General features: G+C 59.8%; 1 protein-coding gene across 1 annotated transcript in view; it reads right to left on the bottom strand.

Annotated features, from left to right (window-relative positions):
• Positions 1-1205: 1205 nt before the first annotated feature.
• Positions 1206-16204, bottom strand: part of PTPRS (protein tyrosine phosphatase receptor type S) — a 67024-nt gene continuing 52025 nt past the window's right edge. Inside the window, exons 18-36 of the mRNA XM_081805236.1 lie at positions 15437-15703; positions 14704-14797; positions 14384-14599; positions 13711-13868; positions 13198-13209; positions 12807-12919; positions 11208-11255; positions 10088-10185; positions 9882-10005; positions 9138-9313; positions 8939-9058; positions 7393-7547; positions 7033-7318; positions 6680-6858; positions 5825-5951; positions 5424-5549; positions 3467-3621; positions 3163-3298; positions 1206-2535 (exon numbers count right to left, since the gene is read on the bottom strand). Coding sequence (XP_081661362.1) covers positions 2467-2535; positions 3163-3298; positions 3467-3621; positions 5424-5549; positions 5825-5951; positions 6680-6858; positions 7033-7318; positions 7393-7547; positions 8939-9058; positions 9138-9313; positions 9882-10005; positions 10088-10185; positions 11208-11255; positions 12807-12919; positions 13198-13209; positions 13711-13868; positions 14384-14599; positions 14704-14797; positions 15437-15703 — 2659 coding nt within the window. The 3' untranslated portion in view covers positions 1206-2466. The remainder of the gene's footprint in view (positions 2536-3162; positions 3299-3466; positions 3622-5423; positions 5550-5824; positions 5952-6679; positions 6859-7032; positions 7319-7392; positions 7548-8938; positions 9059-9137; positions 9314-9881; positions 10006-10087; positions 10186-11207; positions 11256-12806; positions 12920-13197; positions 13210-13710; positions 13869-14383; positions 14600-14703; positions 14798-15436; positions 15704-16204) is intronic.

Raw genomic sequence — 16204 nt, forward strand, 5'->3', positions numbered from 1 at the left:
CTTTTTTTTTATTTAGATTTATTCTGTTCTTCTCTAGTTAACTGAATTGAAAGCCTAGTTCATTTATTTCTTAAGCTCACTTATTTTTCAGAATTCCTTGTTTTCAGCGTGTTCGAGGCTGTACACGTTTCTCTGGGTACCCCTCTGTCCGCGTCCCACAGATTTCACGATGTAACATACTCACTGAATCAATCGCTCAGTTTCAAAGGCTTTGTAATTTTTATGTTGATTCCTTCTTTAACCTTTGCCTTATTTAGGAAAAGTGCTCTAAAATTTCCCACCATAGGCCCTTCTTGGGGAGGGCTAACTTTTTATCACAGAATCTACTCCTTGGGGCCAAGGTCTGGTTATCTTATCTACTGTTGGTTTCTTGGGATTTGTGGAGATCGCCACTGCGGATCTGTAGAAATGTTTCCTGTTTGAGAACTCTGGGGGTAGGGGATATAGGATTTGATCAATCTATTTAACTAAGCTTATTCGTGGCACCTTTTATATATACTTTCTGCCTCCTGGATCTGATGGTTTCTCAAATGGGTGGCCCCACCCTTCCTAAGTGGGGCCCCTGGCCTCACTAAGACCTCCCCCTCTTGTCCCTGGAGCTTCTCTGTGACCGTGGGAGGGACTGCTCAACCCCTATCTAGCACCTGGGTCGGAGCAGGAAGAGACTCGGCTCCCCCTTCGTGCCCCAGCATCTGACTGGCTCGGCGTCTGGATCCACTCACCGGGTGACCTCCAGCTTGGGAAGAATAGCGGCTCCAACCCCGTGCTTCCCTCTGTGGACTCCGCTCCATCACCGACCCCCTTGGCCATGGAGGAGACTGACGAGGGCGTGAATCCCAGCCCCGCTTCAAACCCACTGTGTGACTCCATGGTGGCCGCCCCTCTGAGCTTTGGGTTCCTTACCTGTAGCTTGGGCTGATGACTCCCACACCTCAGAGAGGTGGCCCACAGCAGATGGCCAGCCACGGTCACAATTATCACTGAGGACGTGAGGCAGCCCCTGGAGGACTAGAGCCTCGGTTCTGGGCTCCAATCCCACTATGGCCCCTCAGGCCCTGTGTGATCTCGGACAAGCAACACCACCTCTCTGGGCCACTTTCCTTACCAGACTGTGTACACGACGGAACGAGAACGCACGAGCCCTGCAGGCGCCCGCCCGCCCTCCCCAGGGATGGACGGGGGCATGACAAATACTCCACCACCGGCCGGGGTCAGACGATCTTCCTTTAATACAAAGTCGATATATCTACATACGCAGAGGTGGGAAAACCACCCAGCTGCTTCCGTTTGAATGAACAGTGTTGAAAGCAAACGGCAGATCTGTTCTTGTACAAAGAGAAAAACTCACTTGCTCAGGGGTGGGGGGGGAATCCCATCCTTCTGCTTCTGCCCCAAAACTGTCCCATACTCCCAGGGGGAAAGGGTCCCTGATCCGAGCAGAACATGGCCTCTCTCTCCCGGAAGAAGCGGGACCCCCTGTTTTGTTCAGTCCTCCTCCTCGGGGGCGGGAGATTGGGGGGAGTTCAGGCGGCGGGGTTCGGGGTGGGGGTCACTGCCCTCTCCTCGGCGGTAGCACCCACACCAGTGGGTTTTTGAACCTGACGCTGGTGGGCCGGAGCCCCCTGTCCCCCCACCCCCACCGCCCCACCCTCAGACCGGTCCTTGATATGTTTCAGAATTAAAAAAGGAAAAAAAAAAAAAAAAGAAAAATGCAAAAAAAAAGGGAAGAAGCCAGGAGCACAAGGGCCTCCGGTTCTTGAGCGAGGCACACCTTCCGAGGACGGCGGCGGGAGGAAGCCAGGCCGCCCGGGGCGGGTCGCGGGCCCGCGCACCTGCCAACGCAACCGCCTCGCGAGAGCGTTCTCTGCGGTGAAAAAATAGACTTGTCTGTGAACGGAACAGGAATAAGCAAAGTTCTTTTTAAATTTGTTGACTGGCGAGTCTTTTTTTTTTTTTTTTCCTTTTTCGGTTTGTTTCTTCTTTAAAAAAAAAATGAAAAAAAATACACTATTTAAAAAAAGAAATGTCACTGGATACAGTTACACAGAGTCTGAAAAGAAAGCTGAATTTTGCACCCCCGGCCCGGCGGTGTCCCGCAAGCTGCAGACCAGGAGGGCCCCCCCGGGGGGAGGCGGGGAGGACTGGGGCTCAAGCGCACGGCCCTGCCCTCCTCTGGTTCCGGGGAGAAGCCCTGTTTGCTCACTGCCCCCCCCCCCCAGGAATCTCTCGTTTGGAATTGGAAGGAAATGAGGAATGTGCCAAGTTTCGGAAGGCGGCGGCCGGTGCCAAGGAGGCTGCTGGGCCCTGCACGGGGGGCTCGGGGGGCCGCATTGCTCCTGGAGGCCGTGCAGACACGTGGCCGCTCCCTCCTCCCGCCCTGGCCGGGGGTCCAGGTCTCCGGGGGCCCACCCGGCAGGGGCAGAGGCATCCGGGGCCGGTGGAGTCTGGCCGGCGGCGACCATGGCTTTAGGTTGCATAGTGGTCAAAGCTCCCGAGGTACTCGAGCCCTGCCTGGTAACAGAACTGGTACTCGTCCTGCGGGAGGGAGGGGGCGGGGGCTCGGTCAGGGCCTCCGTGCCCTGTGGCCTCCCGGGGCCCCCCATCGCCCTCAGGAGCCGGCCCGCTGCCTGGTTCTTACACATAGGCTGGGCTCTGGCCCCGGAACGGCCTCCCCTCTACCTGCCTGGAAGCCCCCTCCCCCTGCAGCAGGGCCCTCAGGGCTGGGGGTCCGACTCCAGCTTTGCCTCCCCAGGGACGGAAAGGGAGAGCCTTGAGGACACTTGGAATGCCCACCACGTGATCCCAGGGAAGTCCCTTCTAGCTCTGGGCCTCACTTTCCCCATCTGGGGGCGGGGTGGATTTCCGGAACTCTGGCCCGTGTCAGGGTCCTGGCTGAGCCACGAACTTGCTGTGGACTTTGGAACTGGGACGGACGCCTCTCTGCCCACTCTGTGGGCTGCTTCTCGGCTCTGGATTTCACTCTACTCTTGGGTCAAAAGGTAGAACTAATCCCCTTCTGGCCCCAAATGGCTGTCGAAGAACTTCTGCCCGCGACAACCCGGAGTCGAGGTGCACTGCGCCCATCTCACAGAAGAGGAAACTGAGGCTCAGGGGGGCAGAGGTGTGGGGCCTGGCAGCCGGGGCCCCGCACGCGGCTCTCACCTCCGTCTGCACCATGGCCGGCCTCTGGGTCCGCAGCATCTTCACGGTCTGGAAGATGTCCACCACGCCCTCATACCGCATGCGCTCCAGCACGATGCTGAGCGTGATGAAGACGCCCGTCCTGCCCACGCCGGCACTGTTGGGGGCGAGCACAGCCGTTCAGGGCTGGGTGCTCCGGACAGCCCCCTGTGACTGCCCGACTCCTCAGGCACAAAGAGAGCCCAAACTCGGCGAGCCTGGGGAAGGCTCGAGGCTGTGCTCGCTGGGCCTCAGTTGCCCCAGCTGGGCTTGAGGGACAGCTCACCTGCAGTGGACGGAGATGGGGCCGTCCTGGCCAAACTGTTCCTTGGTCTTGTGCACTTGGCCGATGAAGTCAATGAAGCCCTCCCCTGACTTTGGCACGCCCTGTTCCGGCCAGTCCGTGAACTGGAACTGCCGGACCGTCCGGGACTGGCCATCCTGGAACGAGACCAGTGGCGGTCATGGCTGGCTTCCCGCCCGGGCCGGCCTCCCGTCCCATCTTCCGTCTCCAGCCAACACCACCCTCCAGCGTTCCCCGTCCTCAGCCCCGTTTCCTGCCACCTGCCCTGGGGACTCGCTGTCTGTCAGCATCTAAGGGTGCCAACGCCACGCTCCTCCCCATCCACATGTCCGGTGCCATCCGCTGCGGCCAAAGTGACATCCAACACCACCGTTGGCCACCATCCCGCGGGGCACCCGACACCTGCCCTTCTCAGTGCCATTCTCTGCCGCCATGCTCCTGCATCCTCCTCCACGCTACCATCCGGAGCTCCACGCCATTCCATCACCTTCCACCCTTCACCACCCAACACCGCGCTGTCGTCCACTGTCCACCCATTACTCACTCTCATCTGTCACTTAAAAAGCACCAACCGACACCATCATCCCGCCTCTCACCACCCACGGCCGGTAACTAATCCGTGGCCACCACCACCCACCTTCCACGGACCTCCTCCATCCTTCCCTCACCCTCTGGGTTCCCAGTCATGCTCTCTCCACCCAAACGGTGCCATCCAGCGATACCCCCTCACCCTGACGGCCTCCATTCCCGCCTTTCTCGGTCTGGTACCATCAACAGCACGAGGAGCATTGGTCAACGAACGCTCGTCATTCTCTGCTACCCAAAGTCATTTTCCACGGATTTTCTCACCCGCCACGGGCCAAACGCTTGCCCTTCTCCCAGCTCCTCTTCCCCTGCCCGGGGCTGAGAACACCTCCCCCTTTGCCGACCTGGGGGACCACGTTCTGCGGGCATTCTCCACCCTCTGTCACCTGCATTCACTCTCCAATCTGCCTGCCTCCAACCCGACACTGTCCATGCTGGTCTCCCTCCACCACGTCCACCAGCACCATCCACGGATTCTCCAGTGCCACGTCCGACCAATCCAACGGCACCGTCTTGCACGAGCCAAGCGCCAGGACCAGCCACGCTGGTGCTCATCGGGCTTCGCCACCCACTGGCAACGTCGTGACTGACCCGCCCCCTCTCCCGCCTCAGAGTGATCCTTTGTCTTCCCACTGGGCCACCTGCCACTGCCAGTCTCCACCAGCTGCCGGCAGATCACCCCCTTCTCCACAGAATCCTCACCTGCCAACACCGCCTACCCTTCGTTCCCCTCTCCCCGCTACGTGCTGCGACCCAATCCCGCTATTCAAGACCCTCTTCCGGGCGCCTGGGTGGCTCAGATGGTTAAGCGTCTGCCTTCGGCTCAGGTCATGATCCCAGGGTCCTGGGATCGAGCCCCGCATCGGGCTCCCTGCTCCTTGGGAGCCTGCTTCTCTCTCTCTCTCTCTCTCTCTGTCTCTCATGAATAAATAAATAAAATCTTAAAAAAAAAAAAAAAAAAAAAGACCCTCTTCCCGCCCACGGCTCGGTGGCCCAGCCCCTGCACCCTGTCATGTCTACCCCACCCCGCTTGCAGCGCTGCCACGCTGTCCTCCATAGGGAACACCCCGCTCACGCCCTCTTACACCATCCCCTTGGACCTTGCTCCCTAGTGAGGGGTGCTGCACATGCTCCCGGGGGGACGCTGTGGGATCAGCACCGGGACGCAGCGCTCTCTCCCACCTGTTTGGTGCTGGAGGGATTGGTCCACTTGGACAACCCAACCCCCAGTGCTTATTCCTACCCCCGGGTCTTTGCTTCTACCCCCAACTAGGGAAGCCCTGTCCAGATCATGAGGTTCTGAGCAGCAGGACCAGGATTCCAGAATCTCCCAGCGATCCCTCCCCACACTCACCCGGGCGTCCGTGACCTTGAACTCCCGCAGGATATACTGAGGCATGTTGTATTCCGCCATCGGATCCACCACAAAGTACTGGTAGCGGGCGGAGCGCTCAGCTGGCCAGTACTGGTGACATTTTTCCTGTGGAGGAGACGGCAACTGCAGTCAGCCTGGCCTGAGTCCCGACCCCCGCCCTGGTCTGTGGCTCACCGGCCCCCCACCCCTGGCCCGTGGCTCACTGGCCCCCCACCCCTGGTCCGTGGTTCACCCGGCCACCCCCGCCCCCTGTCTGTGGCTCACCCGCCACCCCCACACCCGCCCCTGGTCCGTGGCTCATCTGGCCCCCACCCCCACCCCCCATCCATGGCTCCCCTGGTACAACCCCCCCCGCCCCGTCCCCCCGGTCCGTGGCTCACCCGGCCCATCTCCCTCAGCTTGGTCAGCATCACTACGATGGTGGAGTTGTTCTCCCACAGCATGCGCCAGAAGTCCTCTGTGGTTTCCGCCAGTGGCCCCTGCGTCGCAATGTAGGCCTTCTGCTGCCTGTGGTGTGGGGCGTGTGAGACCAGGGCCAGTGGGCAGATGCAGGCCCAGGCGGGGGGCCGGCCTGATGCCACCCGGTGGGTCAGGGCCCCAGCAGCCACACCTGCCACGCCCCTGCCTCCCCAGGAGTCGCCGGCCGGTGCCCCGTCCCCCTCCCCGTCTCGCCAAGCCTCCCCATAACCCTGTTTTGCACCCGGGGAAGCCACTGGCCTCAGGAAATGTTCTGGCGCCTCGAGGAGGCTGCGGAACGTCCCCTGACCTCTCCTCCCTTGCCCTCCACCCCCTCGAGGGCCAGTAAACTCCTTCTAGGCGTCTGCACGGACTAAGCTCTCGGTCACCCCCAGCCTTTGCGCAGGTGGGGCCTTCGCCGCAACACCATCCCTCAGCCAGGGGTTCTCAACCTGGGCACTGACGTTCGCGGCTGCATCGTTCTCTGTGAGGGGCACTGTGGGGTGCTGAGCAGCATCCCCGGCCTCTGCCTGCCCCCACTCCCATTATGACAAAAATGTCACCAGACACTGCCCCATTTTCCTTAGGTGGCAGAACTGCCCAGATTGAGAACCACTGATGTGAAAAGGACAGATGGAACCACGTTACAGACGGTAGCCATCCGTTAAATACACAGCTCAAGATTCCCTCCACCTCCGCCGCGACCGCGCGAGGCCGGCGGGGTGTCCAGCTCTCCTTCCCACGTGAGGCCGGCGACCGCCGGGGCAAAGCGGGGGTACCTGTAGCCATCGATGAAGCTGGCGTTGATATAGTCGGAGCCCTCCACCCCACGGATGGGCTGCAGGCAGACCCGCGTGCTCTCGTAGGGCATGATGTTTACCAGGCGGTTCTTGAACTTGTTACAAGGCAGATTGGCACTGATGAAGCGGGACGTGTGGGCTTTGGAGTTGGCCAGCCGCTGTGGGGACAGAGGAAGGCGGGGGGGGGGGGTCAAAGGCGGGAGGGCCTCCAGCGGGGGGCGGCGCGGCGACGGAGCGCGAAGGGTGGAGCGTGCGGGGGCGGGGGGACGGGGACAGCCCGGACCTCCGGCTCCTGGCCACGCCCCCAACGCCCACCGGGAGCGCCCCCCAACCTTGAACTCGAGCTCCATGCCGGTGACATGCTCGCCGGGCTCCACCTGCGCCAGCTTCTGGATGTAGGCGTAGAGACTGCGGGCGGGCACCTCCGTGGTGCCGCAGCCCACGGCCTCTAGCAGCGCCTCGTGGATGAAGCTGTACTGGTCCTCGGTCTGCACCATGTAGTTGCGCTGCGAGCGCATGAGCGTCACGTGGCCGTACACGTCCACCGTCTTCTCCGGCTTGATCCGCTCCAGCATGGCATCGATGACGATGAAGCAGCCGGTGCGGCCCACGCCGGCACTGCGGGGACGGGCACGGCGGTCAGGAAGGCCGACGGAGGCGCCGGGGCGGGAGCGGGGGGCGGCTGGGGGTACCTGCAGTGCACGACCACGGGGCCCGCGTCCGGCGGGTTACAGGTTTTCACTCTCCGCAGGAAAGCCAGGAATGGCGTCGGGTACTCGGGCACCCCGTGGTCCGGCCACGCCGTGAACTGGAACTGGCGGACCTCACGTTTCTCACTGGAGCCATTCTGGGGGCCGCAGGGACAGAGCCGGTCACGGCAGCGCTCCGTGCACGGACAGAGGATGCCAAATTCACGCCCAAGGGCCCGGCTGCCTCACGTACTCGGCGGGGCGGGGGGTTGGCGGGGGCCACAGTGTGGCCAACATCATGCCCCGACTTTCTCCCCAGATCCGCCCCCATCTCAGCTGGAGGCGGCTGCATCCCTCCAGGCGCTCTGCCCAGGACTCAGGAGTCCCCCTTGATTCACTGCCCCTCCCACATCCAACCGGCTCTGCCTTCATCTATCCCAAACCTGCCCGCTTCTCACCCCCTCCGTGGCGGCCTTCCTGGTCCAGTCCCCTCCACCCTGGAACCCCCTCCTCTGGTCCTCGCCCCAACAGTCTGCCCTCCCCACAGTGGCCACCAGAGGGCGCCGGTGAGCACCTGAGTCAGGTCTGCCCCCACCCCCACCCCCACCCCCCAATAGGGCTACCATCCACCTTAGGGTAAAAGCCCAGCCTCCCCTCCTCCCTCTCTCCCCCTCACTCACTCTGCTAAAACCATAATACAGGCCTCCTCATTGTTTCTCCATCATGCCAGGAACGGTCCTGCCCCAGGACCTTTGCACGGGCTGAGCCTCTGCCAGGAATGCTGTTTTCCCAGATCTCTTGGCTCCCTTCCTCACCATCTCCAGGTCCCCTGACATATACTTTATTTTTCTCCTTCTACGTGTAAGATTTGTCCTTTTACATATTGACTGTCAATGCCTTGTCAACTAAACTAAGCTCCAAAAGGGCAAGACATTTTGTCTGTCTTGGTCCTTGCTGTGTCTTGGTGCCCAAATCAGGGCCTGACACACGGTGGGTGTTTAGTGTTGACAGAGGACCTGGCTGGAGTCTGGGGAGCACTGTGGTGCCCGCACCCTCCCCTCCCCATGCTAACAATGAAAAAATGTTCTCCGGATGGCAAACTGCCCCAGTCGAGAACCAGTGACATAGAACACAGATGGAACCATGTAACTGACAGCAGCCATCAGTTAAACACACATCTTAAGATTCCCTCTGCCCCAGACCTGACTGCCCAGACCAGCAGGGACTCTCTAGCTTTGTCTCCCACCCATCACGGGCCTAGGCTGGGTGAGGCCAGAGGGCAAGGAGGGAGGGAAGGCCTGGGACGTAACTGATGGCAAGGGGACGACAGGCTCATTGCTACGTTAGGTTCTGCTGGTTTTGTCCTGATGTGGCTGGACACAGGAGGTCCCTCCTCTGAGCCTCAGCTTCCCCACCAGTGGGCTTCGAGAGAACGTGGTCAGCCTGGGCTCCCGATGGGGAGCTCCCAGGACAGAAGCTGGAGCCTTCTGTCTGCCTCTTCCACCCCCATCACCCCCTCCCGCAGGCCCCAGCCCAGGCCGGGCCCTACCTTGTGCAAAGAGAACGTCCGGACACAGAACGTGGCCAGCTCGATGGTGTCCAGCAGCGTGACCTGGATGAAGCCATATGTCTCCGTGCCCCTGTTGGGCCAGTACTGATCACACTTGATCTGTAGAAGGCGGGAGAATGGAAGTGAGCACGGGCTGGCGCTGGCCGGGCGCGCGGGGGCTGCAGGGTCCGGGCCCCACCCGTGATTTCTCCTCTAGCCGCGTCATCATGACGATGGTAGCCGAACGCTGTTCCCACACCATACGCCAGAAGTCGCCGAAGGTCTCTGGCAGCGGCCCCTGCGTGGCGATGTATGCATTCTGCCGCCGGTAGCCGTCCACGTAGTTGGCGTTGATGTAATCGCTGCCCACGATGCCTACAGCAGAGACAGATGCCAGAGATCAGCGGGCGTGCCGCTGTCCCCTACACGGGTTCTATCTGGCCTACCGCTTCCTGGGAGCCCTCCCGGATTGCCCCGAGCTGCCCCCACAGGAACCATGGAGCCTGAATGTTGCGGTTTCTCTGCCCCGCACCACCGTCGCTGGGGGCCAGACTGCTCTCTGGGGTGGGGCTTCCCTGTGCACTGCAGGGTCTGAGCGGCGTCTCAGACCTCTAAATGCAGCTAGCTCCCTGTCCCCCCCGGAACGTGAACACGAAAATGCCCTCAGACATCGCCCAGCGTTCCCTGGGCACCGAGAACCATGGATGCAGAGGGACAGATGGAAATGTGTTACGGACAGCAACCATCAGTTAAACACATATCCAAAACTTCCCAGTAGCTTCTGGCTGGAGCTGGACCAGGCCTGTGCGCAGCATCTGGCCTCAGTTTCCCTAATCTCTGCCCTTGCTCGTCCGCACTGGCCCTGCCGCGTGGCCAAGTGGAGGCACGGTGTCTGTGCGCTCTCTCTGGCCTGGGGAAGGGCGGATGGGGCCTGGGCAGCTACCTTCAATGGGCTGGAGGATGACGCGCGAGTGGTCGTACGCGATGACGTTGGCATAGCGGTTCTTGGGTTTGTTCACTTCCAGGTTGGAATGTTCCCACGTGAACTGCTGGCCCGGATCAATGGACTGTAGGGGAAGGTGAGGTGGGAGGCATCAGGGTGGGGCGCTGGGGGGCCAGGGTGGGGGCAGGAGGCGGGGGCTAGCTCACCTCGTACTCCTGGGAGAGCTTGAGGCTGTCATTGGCCTTGAGGCGGTCTGTGTGCTCCGCCATGTCTGCGATGGGGATCGGGGGGTGGCTGAGCATGCCTGTGGGGAGAGCAGACCCCACGGTGCGGCCGGTCACGCGGGAGCCAGCCTGGGGGCCGGGGGGCGGGGGGCGTTCTACAGTGTGAGTCTGTGATGGACGCGCTGTGGTTAGAGCGAGTGGCGGGGGAGGGGAGGGTTCAGGACGGCCCACGCTGGGGCCGGGAGCCCAGGCCTGCGGGTCTGTCTGCAGGTGGAGCGTTCGAGGAGCGGCTCCCAGCTGAGTCTGACACCCCCGGCTCGTGATGTCCGCCTATCCCAGTGCCCCCAATCCAGCTGGGGATGCAGGGACCGGGGAAGGGTCGCCCTGGAAGACTCCAAGCTCCTAGTGCCTCGTGGCAAGAAGGAGGCGGGTGACACAGAAATGAAGAAGCAGATGCGGCTGGCTGGGCCTCTGGAAACCTCGCTCCCCAGGGCACGGGCCGGTGATGGACACCCCTGTCTGACCCTCTGGGATCAGAGGGACCGCGAGGTCTGCTGCCAGGGAGCGCTGAGGCACTGGGGAGGGGAGATGGTGTGTGTGTGTGTGTGTGTGTGTGTGTGTGTGTGTGTGTGCTGGGGGGGTCCCCATCTCTCTGTGTGCCTGCATCATTTCTCCATCTGGTGCATGGGATAGTGTGGGGTGGGCCTGGCTCTTTCTCCCCAATGTCTGGGTCTGCAAGACCCGTCTCCTCTCCTGGGGCGCAGTGGGCTGAGCTACGTGCCGGCTCAGAAGTACAACATGGCCAGGCCAGCTGGTAAACACCAGCGTCCCCAGCCCCCCAGGCGCTCCCCAAGAGCCCTTACCTAAGGAGTGAAGCTGGGGTCCTGTCACGCAGGATGACCCCCCCGCACCCCCACCTACAAGCAGTCACAACCAGCGACCTAAGGGCCCAACAGACCAGAACCCCGACTCCCCTGAGAAGCCAGCGCAGGACAGGTGGACAGAGATCAGGAGGCGGGATGGAGAACCAAAGATGAAAACAAACAGGGGGTGTGGGGGGGGCGCGAAAGGAAGCCGAGAACAGAGAGACACAGGAACTAACTTTCAAAGTGAAACCCCGGCTCTCTGAGGGGGCTGCTGAGGCCCGAATCTGCAGAAACAGCAAACAATAAATAAATGAAAACACACGGGGGGCCCCTGCCTCCCCCATCCCTCACTGGATGCACGCACAATGGCCGGCCGACAGACGCAAAGGGCAGAGCGACTGCAATGGGGGACGCACGCTGCCCGGGCCCCACCCCGAGGACCTACGGGAGCTGCTGTGGATCCCTCCTACCGGACTGCACCCAGTCCTGGTTCTCAGCTGTGACTTCGGGAAGATCCCAAAGCTCTCGGCCTTTTGTCAATGTGTCCCCTCAGACCAACCTGGCCTTGGGTCCCCTGTTGGGGTCAGCAGAGGAGATTTCAGATGAGGTGCAGGAGGGTGAGGGCAAAACCTGGGGGCAGGGGAAGGACCTACGAGCCCATGCCATGAGCTTTAAGAAGGACAGCAGCTATCAGTTAAACATGGGTGTTAAAAATCATCATTTGGATGAAAATAGAACTGACACGACCTGGTCCAGAGACAGAAAAGAGAAGGGAGTACATTAGGGGTGCCATATGGGACCTTTTGTGATCCCTTATGGCAGACTGCTGCCATCAGTTACACCTGATCTTAGCCAGAAGGCTGAGAAGTGACAGGAGCCATCAGTTAAATATAAGTGACCAAAATCCTCATTTGGATAAAAACAGAACTGATGTGAGACAGTCCAGCAACAGAAAAGAGAAAGGAGTATATTAAGAACAGTACGTGAGGCCATGCACTAGCCCTTAAGGAGGACTGCAGCCATCGGTAACATACAAATGTTTAAAATCTGTTTGGTTGGAAACAATTATTATGAGACAGGAAGTAGACAGGAAGTTCAGAGACAGGAAGTAGAGACTGGATGCAGGGAGAGGGACAGACGGAACCATGCTGTGACCTCATAAGGAGAACAGCAGCCATCAGTTAAATGGAAACCTTATTTGGTTGGAAGCAGTTGGCATGAGCCCATTAAGAGGGATAAGATGAGGGAGTATGTGGATCACTATACATGAAGATGATCAAGGACAAGACCCTGGTTCATTCAGTTCTCCCTCCAGGCATGGCAGGTGACCTTAAGGGACTCGTATGAATATACAGGGAACTGTGAAGAGGCAGGCGAGCATGAGCATCTGTGGACGAGAGACATGCAGCGCACATGGGAGGCAAAATCTCTGTACCTCGCCAGGGGGACAGCCCACGGGAGTGTGGAGAAAGGCCAAGGAAAAACCCGAATGCCCACCCCTGAGCGTCCCTAAGACCAGTGGGAACCAGAAGCATAGCTCCTTCTGCTAGAAGAAAGGAGGGTTCTTTGGCTTGTTTCGTTTTTAAGGGGTTCCATTCTGCTCAGATGACCCCAACCACCAGTGAAACACAGCTTTGCAAAAGCCTCACTTGGCTGTAAACCAGAACTGGTCCATGGAATTTCTAGATCCACAGAGGGATTTGGGAATCGGGCATTTCGCTGCACCAAACCGCTCAGCAGGGGCAGATGAGGTTCCACCGAGGGGGCCGCTTCCTCGTCTCTCATGCTACCTCCCCTCCGTGGTGTTGATCCTGGCACCTGGGATACACACATACCTGGCGTCTGGAAGTTAATGCGTCTCATTTCTACAGGGTCCTTGGGGTGGTGGGGGGCGAGGTCAGCGTTGTTCAGGAGGCATTTGGTGCGGGGCTCTGAGTCCTTGCGTTTACTTTGTGGGAGCAAGCAGAAGACTCCTTGAGTACCGGCGTGTGTCCAAAGACGCACGTGTACACGCGTGAACACCGATCAGGTACCACAAGTGAGGGACCCGGCCAGGGGAAAAGGGGCCGTGTACGCGCACGGTTGGGGTTCCCGGGACCACACATGGACACGCGTGCAGCCTGCTGGCACAGCTGAGCGTCCCCTCACCCCACGGGCACGGCACCACCCTGATCCCTCTCCTCGGTCTCTTGCCTGAAGCCTCCCAAGGACGGGGCCGGTTCTTACCTGTCGGGTTTGCTGCTCCCGAAAGGAGACACAGGTTAGAAGGAGGGAAAAGAAGACAGGTGAGGGTGTGCTGGTCACAGAAAGCCTGTTCTGTGACGGCGGGTGGCTTTCTTAACCTCCCAGAGCCTTGGGCTCCTCTGGAAAATGGGGCTAATCACTTCCTGCTTGGGTCCCCACCACAAGGAAGAATGTCTCGGCCTTCCCTTTCTAAGGTGAGACGTGTCCCATGTGGCCACCACAGTTATTCTCCTTGCTAAACTGGACAGAGGTGGCCTCCACCCCAAATCATCCTGCTGAGTGGCGTGCGGACCTTGAGAGGAGTCAAGTCACTGGCCTGGTCTGTGTGACTTTGATCCAGTGGCTTAACCTCTCTGAGCCAGGGTTTTTCTATCTGTACGGCAGAGGACCTCCATGGTCATCCTGTGCAACCAGCCTTCCCTGGGTCTTCCAGACCCTCCTTCCTTTTCCAGGGAGCCCTCCCTCTTGTCAAGTGGGGAGTGCAAAGGGGCTCACTTCTTGTAGAGCAAGATGGCGATAACGATGCAGATGATGAAGACCACAGCCAGCACAGGCCCGATCACCCAGATGAGCCCCTCCTCGCCATCCACGATGGGCTGCGGGTCTGGGTTATCCAGCTGGAAGGGATCTGAGAAGGGGCTGGCTGCAAATGTCTGCGGGCAACAGGACGGGAGGGGCCTCCATCAGTGTCCATCCTACTCACAGTGGCCAAAGGAGTCTTCTTCCAGCACAAACCTATGTCCCTCCCCTACTCTAAATCCTCCTATGATTCCCGAGAACCCGGACCCTGGTGCTCTGCATTGGCCTGGCCCTTTGCCAGTCTCTGCTCTCCCTACTGCTCCCTGGGCTTCAGCCACTCTGAAGTCCTTTTTGTTCCTCTCGCACGGCACCTCTAGACCTCTGCGCGTGCAAATCCTGAAGATATCTTGTCTTGGTTGAACTCCTACACAGCCACCAAAGCCCTAGGTCCCAAGTCCCTTCCTCTAAAAAGTCTTCCCCTTGGGGTATCCCCAACCTCAAGTCCTTCCCCCTGCCCAGCCCTGATCATGGGAAGCTGGCAGGATCCGTGTCTGGTTCTGAGGTCGGGGCCCCGGGGGCTGAGTCCACGTCAGGGCCTGTGCGCTCAGAGGGTGGGGCTGGACGAAGGCAGACACCATTTGGGACTTACAGGCTCGCTCTTCTGCAGCACTGCAAGCACAAAGAGGACATATCGGTGGCCAGGCTCCAAGCCCCTGTTGTCAAAGCCACCGTACTGCTTCTGGTCACCGGGGTGGAAGGTGGACGGCAACATTGAGAAGCGAGCCGCAATGTAGGGGCGGGGCGCCTCCAGCTGGCGAGAGTGCCTCAGGCTGCGCCTCTGCAGCCGTGAGATATCCTGGATGAGCTGTGGGAACAGAGGCATGGGGTGCTCAGAGGCTGGCCGGCAGCAACAGGGCTTCCAAAAATCAGGACAGGGTCTGGGCCAGGCAGGTCTGGGCCCCACCTCACCTCCTCCAGATCCATGTCTTCCGGGCTGCCCAGAGGGGTCAGGAACTGGCCACCACGAGACTTGCGCAGTGGCACCATCACAATGAAGTAGTTCCTGTAGGGAGATGAAAGGTCGGGGGCCACGTCCAAAGAATGCCTGCTGGAGGTGGGTGGGGGAGTCCCTGTGCTCTGAACCTTCCCTCTGCTTCTACGCCCCTAGAACCCAGCCATAGAGGACTATAGTTCCTGATTCAAGCCTCCAGGCTTTTGAGTATGTGGTTCCTTCTGCCTAGAGAGGCTACCCCAATTATATTTCTTGAACTCCTACACATCCTTCAAAGCCCCAGCCTCCATACCCACACATCCTTGTAGTCCTTAATTCTTCTCTGCTTCCCAGGCAGAGTCCTCTCCCCACCGGGGACTCTCAACCCTAGTGCCTCTCACTATCACACCACAGGTCTGAAAGTGTCTGTTTCCAGTTCTGTCTCCCCACCAGCCTGGGAAACCAGACCCCAAAGAAGGTCAGGTACACAGGGGTATCAGAAATGTTGGAGGAGAGGCCACATTTAGTGACGGTGCCCAAGAGAAGCATCTGGACAACCACACAGACTGGGGCTGGCGTGACCCACATTTTAGACACAGGTGAGGACGCTGAAGCACAGAGAGGTCAGGTGGCTGGCCCCAGTCACAAAGCTGGCTAATGGGGGGGGCGGGTAAGGAATCCCTGGGGGCAGTGGGGTGGTTTTGATCATACTGGACAGGCACAGGGCTCTGGCCGTCAGGCAGATACACCATGATGAAGCCGTCGGAGTCAGGCTTGGGGGCCACGCTGGGCTTGGCACTGAGCAGGTTGAAGGCGGTCCAGGCAGTAACGGTCTGCTGAAGGCCACCCAGGCTGCTGCCTCGGTTGGTCAACACGAAGTTGTAGAAGGTGTTGGGCTTGAGGTGCGTGATGAGCTTTTTGGTGGTACGGCCGTCCACGTCCAGTGTGAGCCCGTTGTACTGGATCTGCGGGCCAGGGCTGGCTCAGTGGGGGTTCTGTGCTGAGCGCCTGACCCTGAGTCTTGATCCCAGATGGAGCCGTAATCCCAGCTGAGCCCAACTCTAAGCCCAGTGTTGACTGAGCCCTAATCCCAGAATAAGCCTCAGCCCTAAGCTAACTCCTGACCCTAGACAGATCCTCAATCCCAGCTGAGGCCCAGCTCTGAGCAGGTCCCAATTCTGACTGACCCTTAATCCCAGAGTGAGCCCCAATCCTAGATGGAGGCTCAATCCCAGCTAAGTCCCAACTCTGACCAAGCCCTAATCACAGACTGAGTCCCAATCCTGACTGAGCTCTGACCTCAGCCTGGATCCTAGGCTAAATTTCCATGCTAGGCAGATCCTCAATCCCAACTGAGCCCTGACCCGACTGAGAACCAACCTTGAATGAGCCCCAATCCTTATGAACCCCTAATCTCAGACTGAGCCCTAATCCCGAACTGAGCCTCAATCCCAGGTTAAGCCTTGACTACAGCCTCAG

Source organism: Leptonychotes weddellii, chromosome 1, assembly GCF_054177405.1.
Source record: "Leptonychotes weddellii isolate Sample4059 chromosome 1, ASM5417740v2, whole genome shotgun sequence".
Taxonomy (NCBI): domain Eukaryota; kingdom Metazoa; phylum Chordata; class Mammalia; order Carnivora; family Phocidae; genus Leptonychotes; species Leptonychotes weddellii.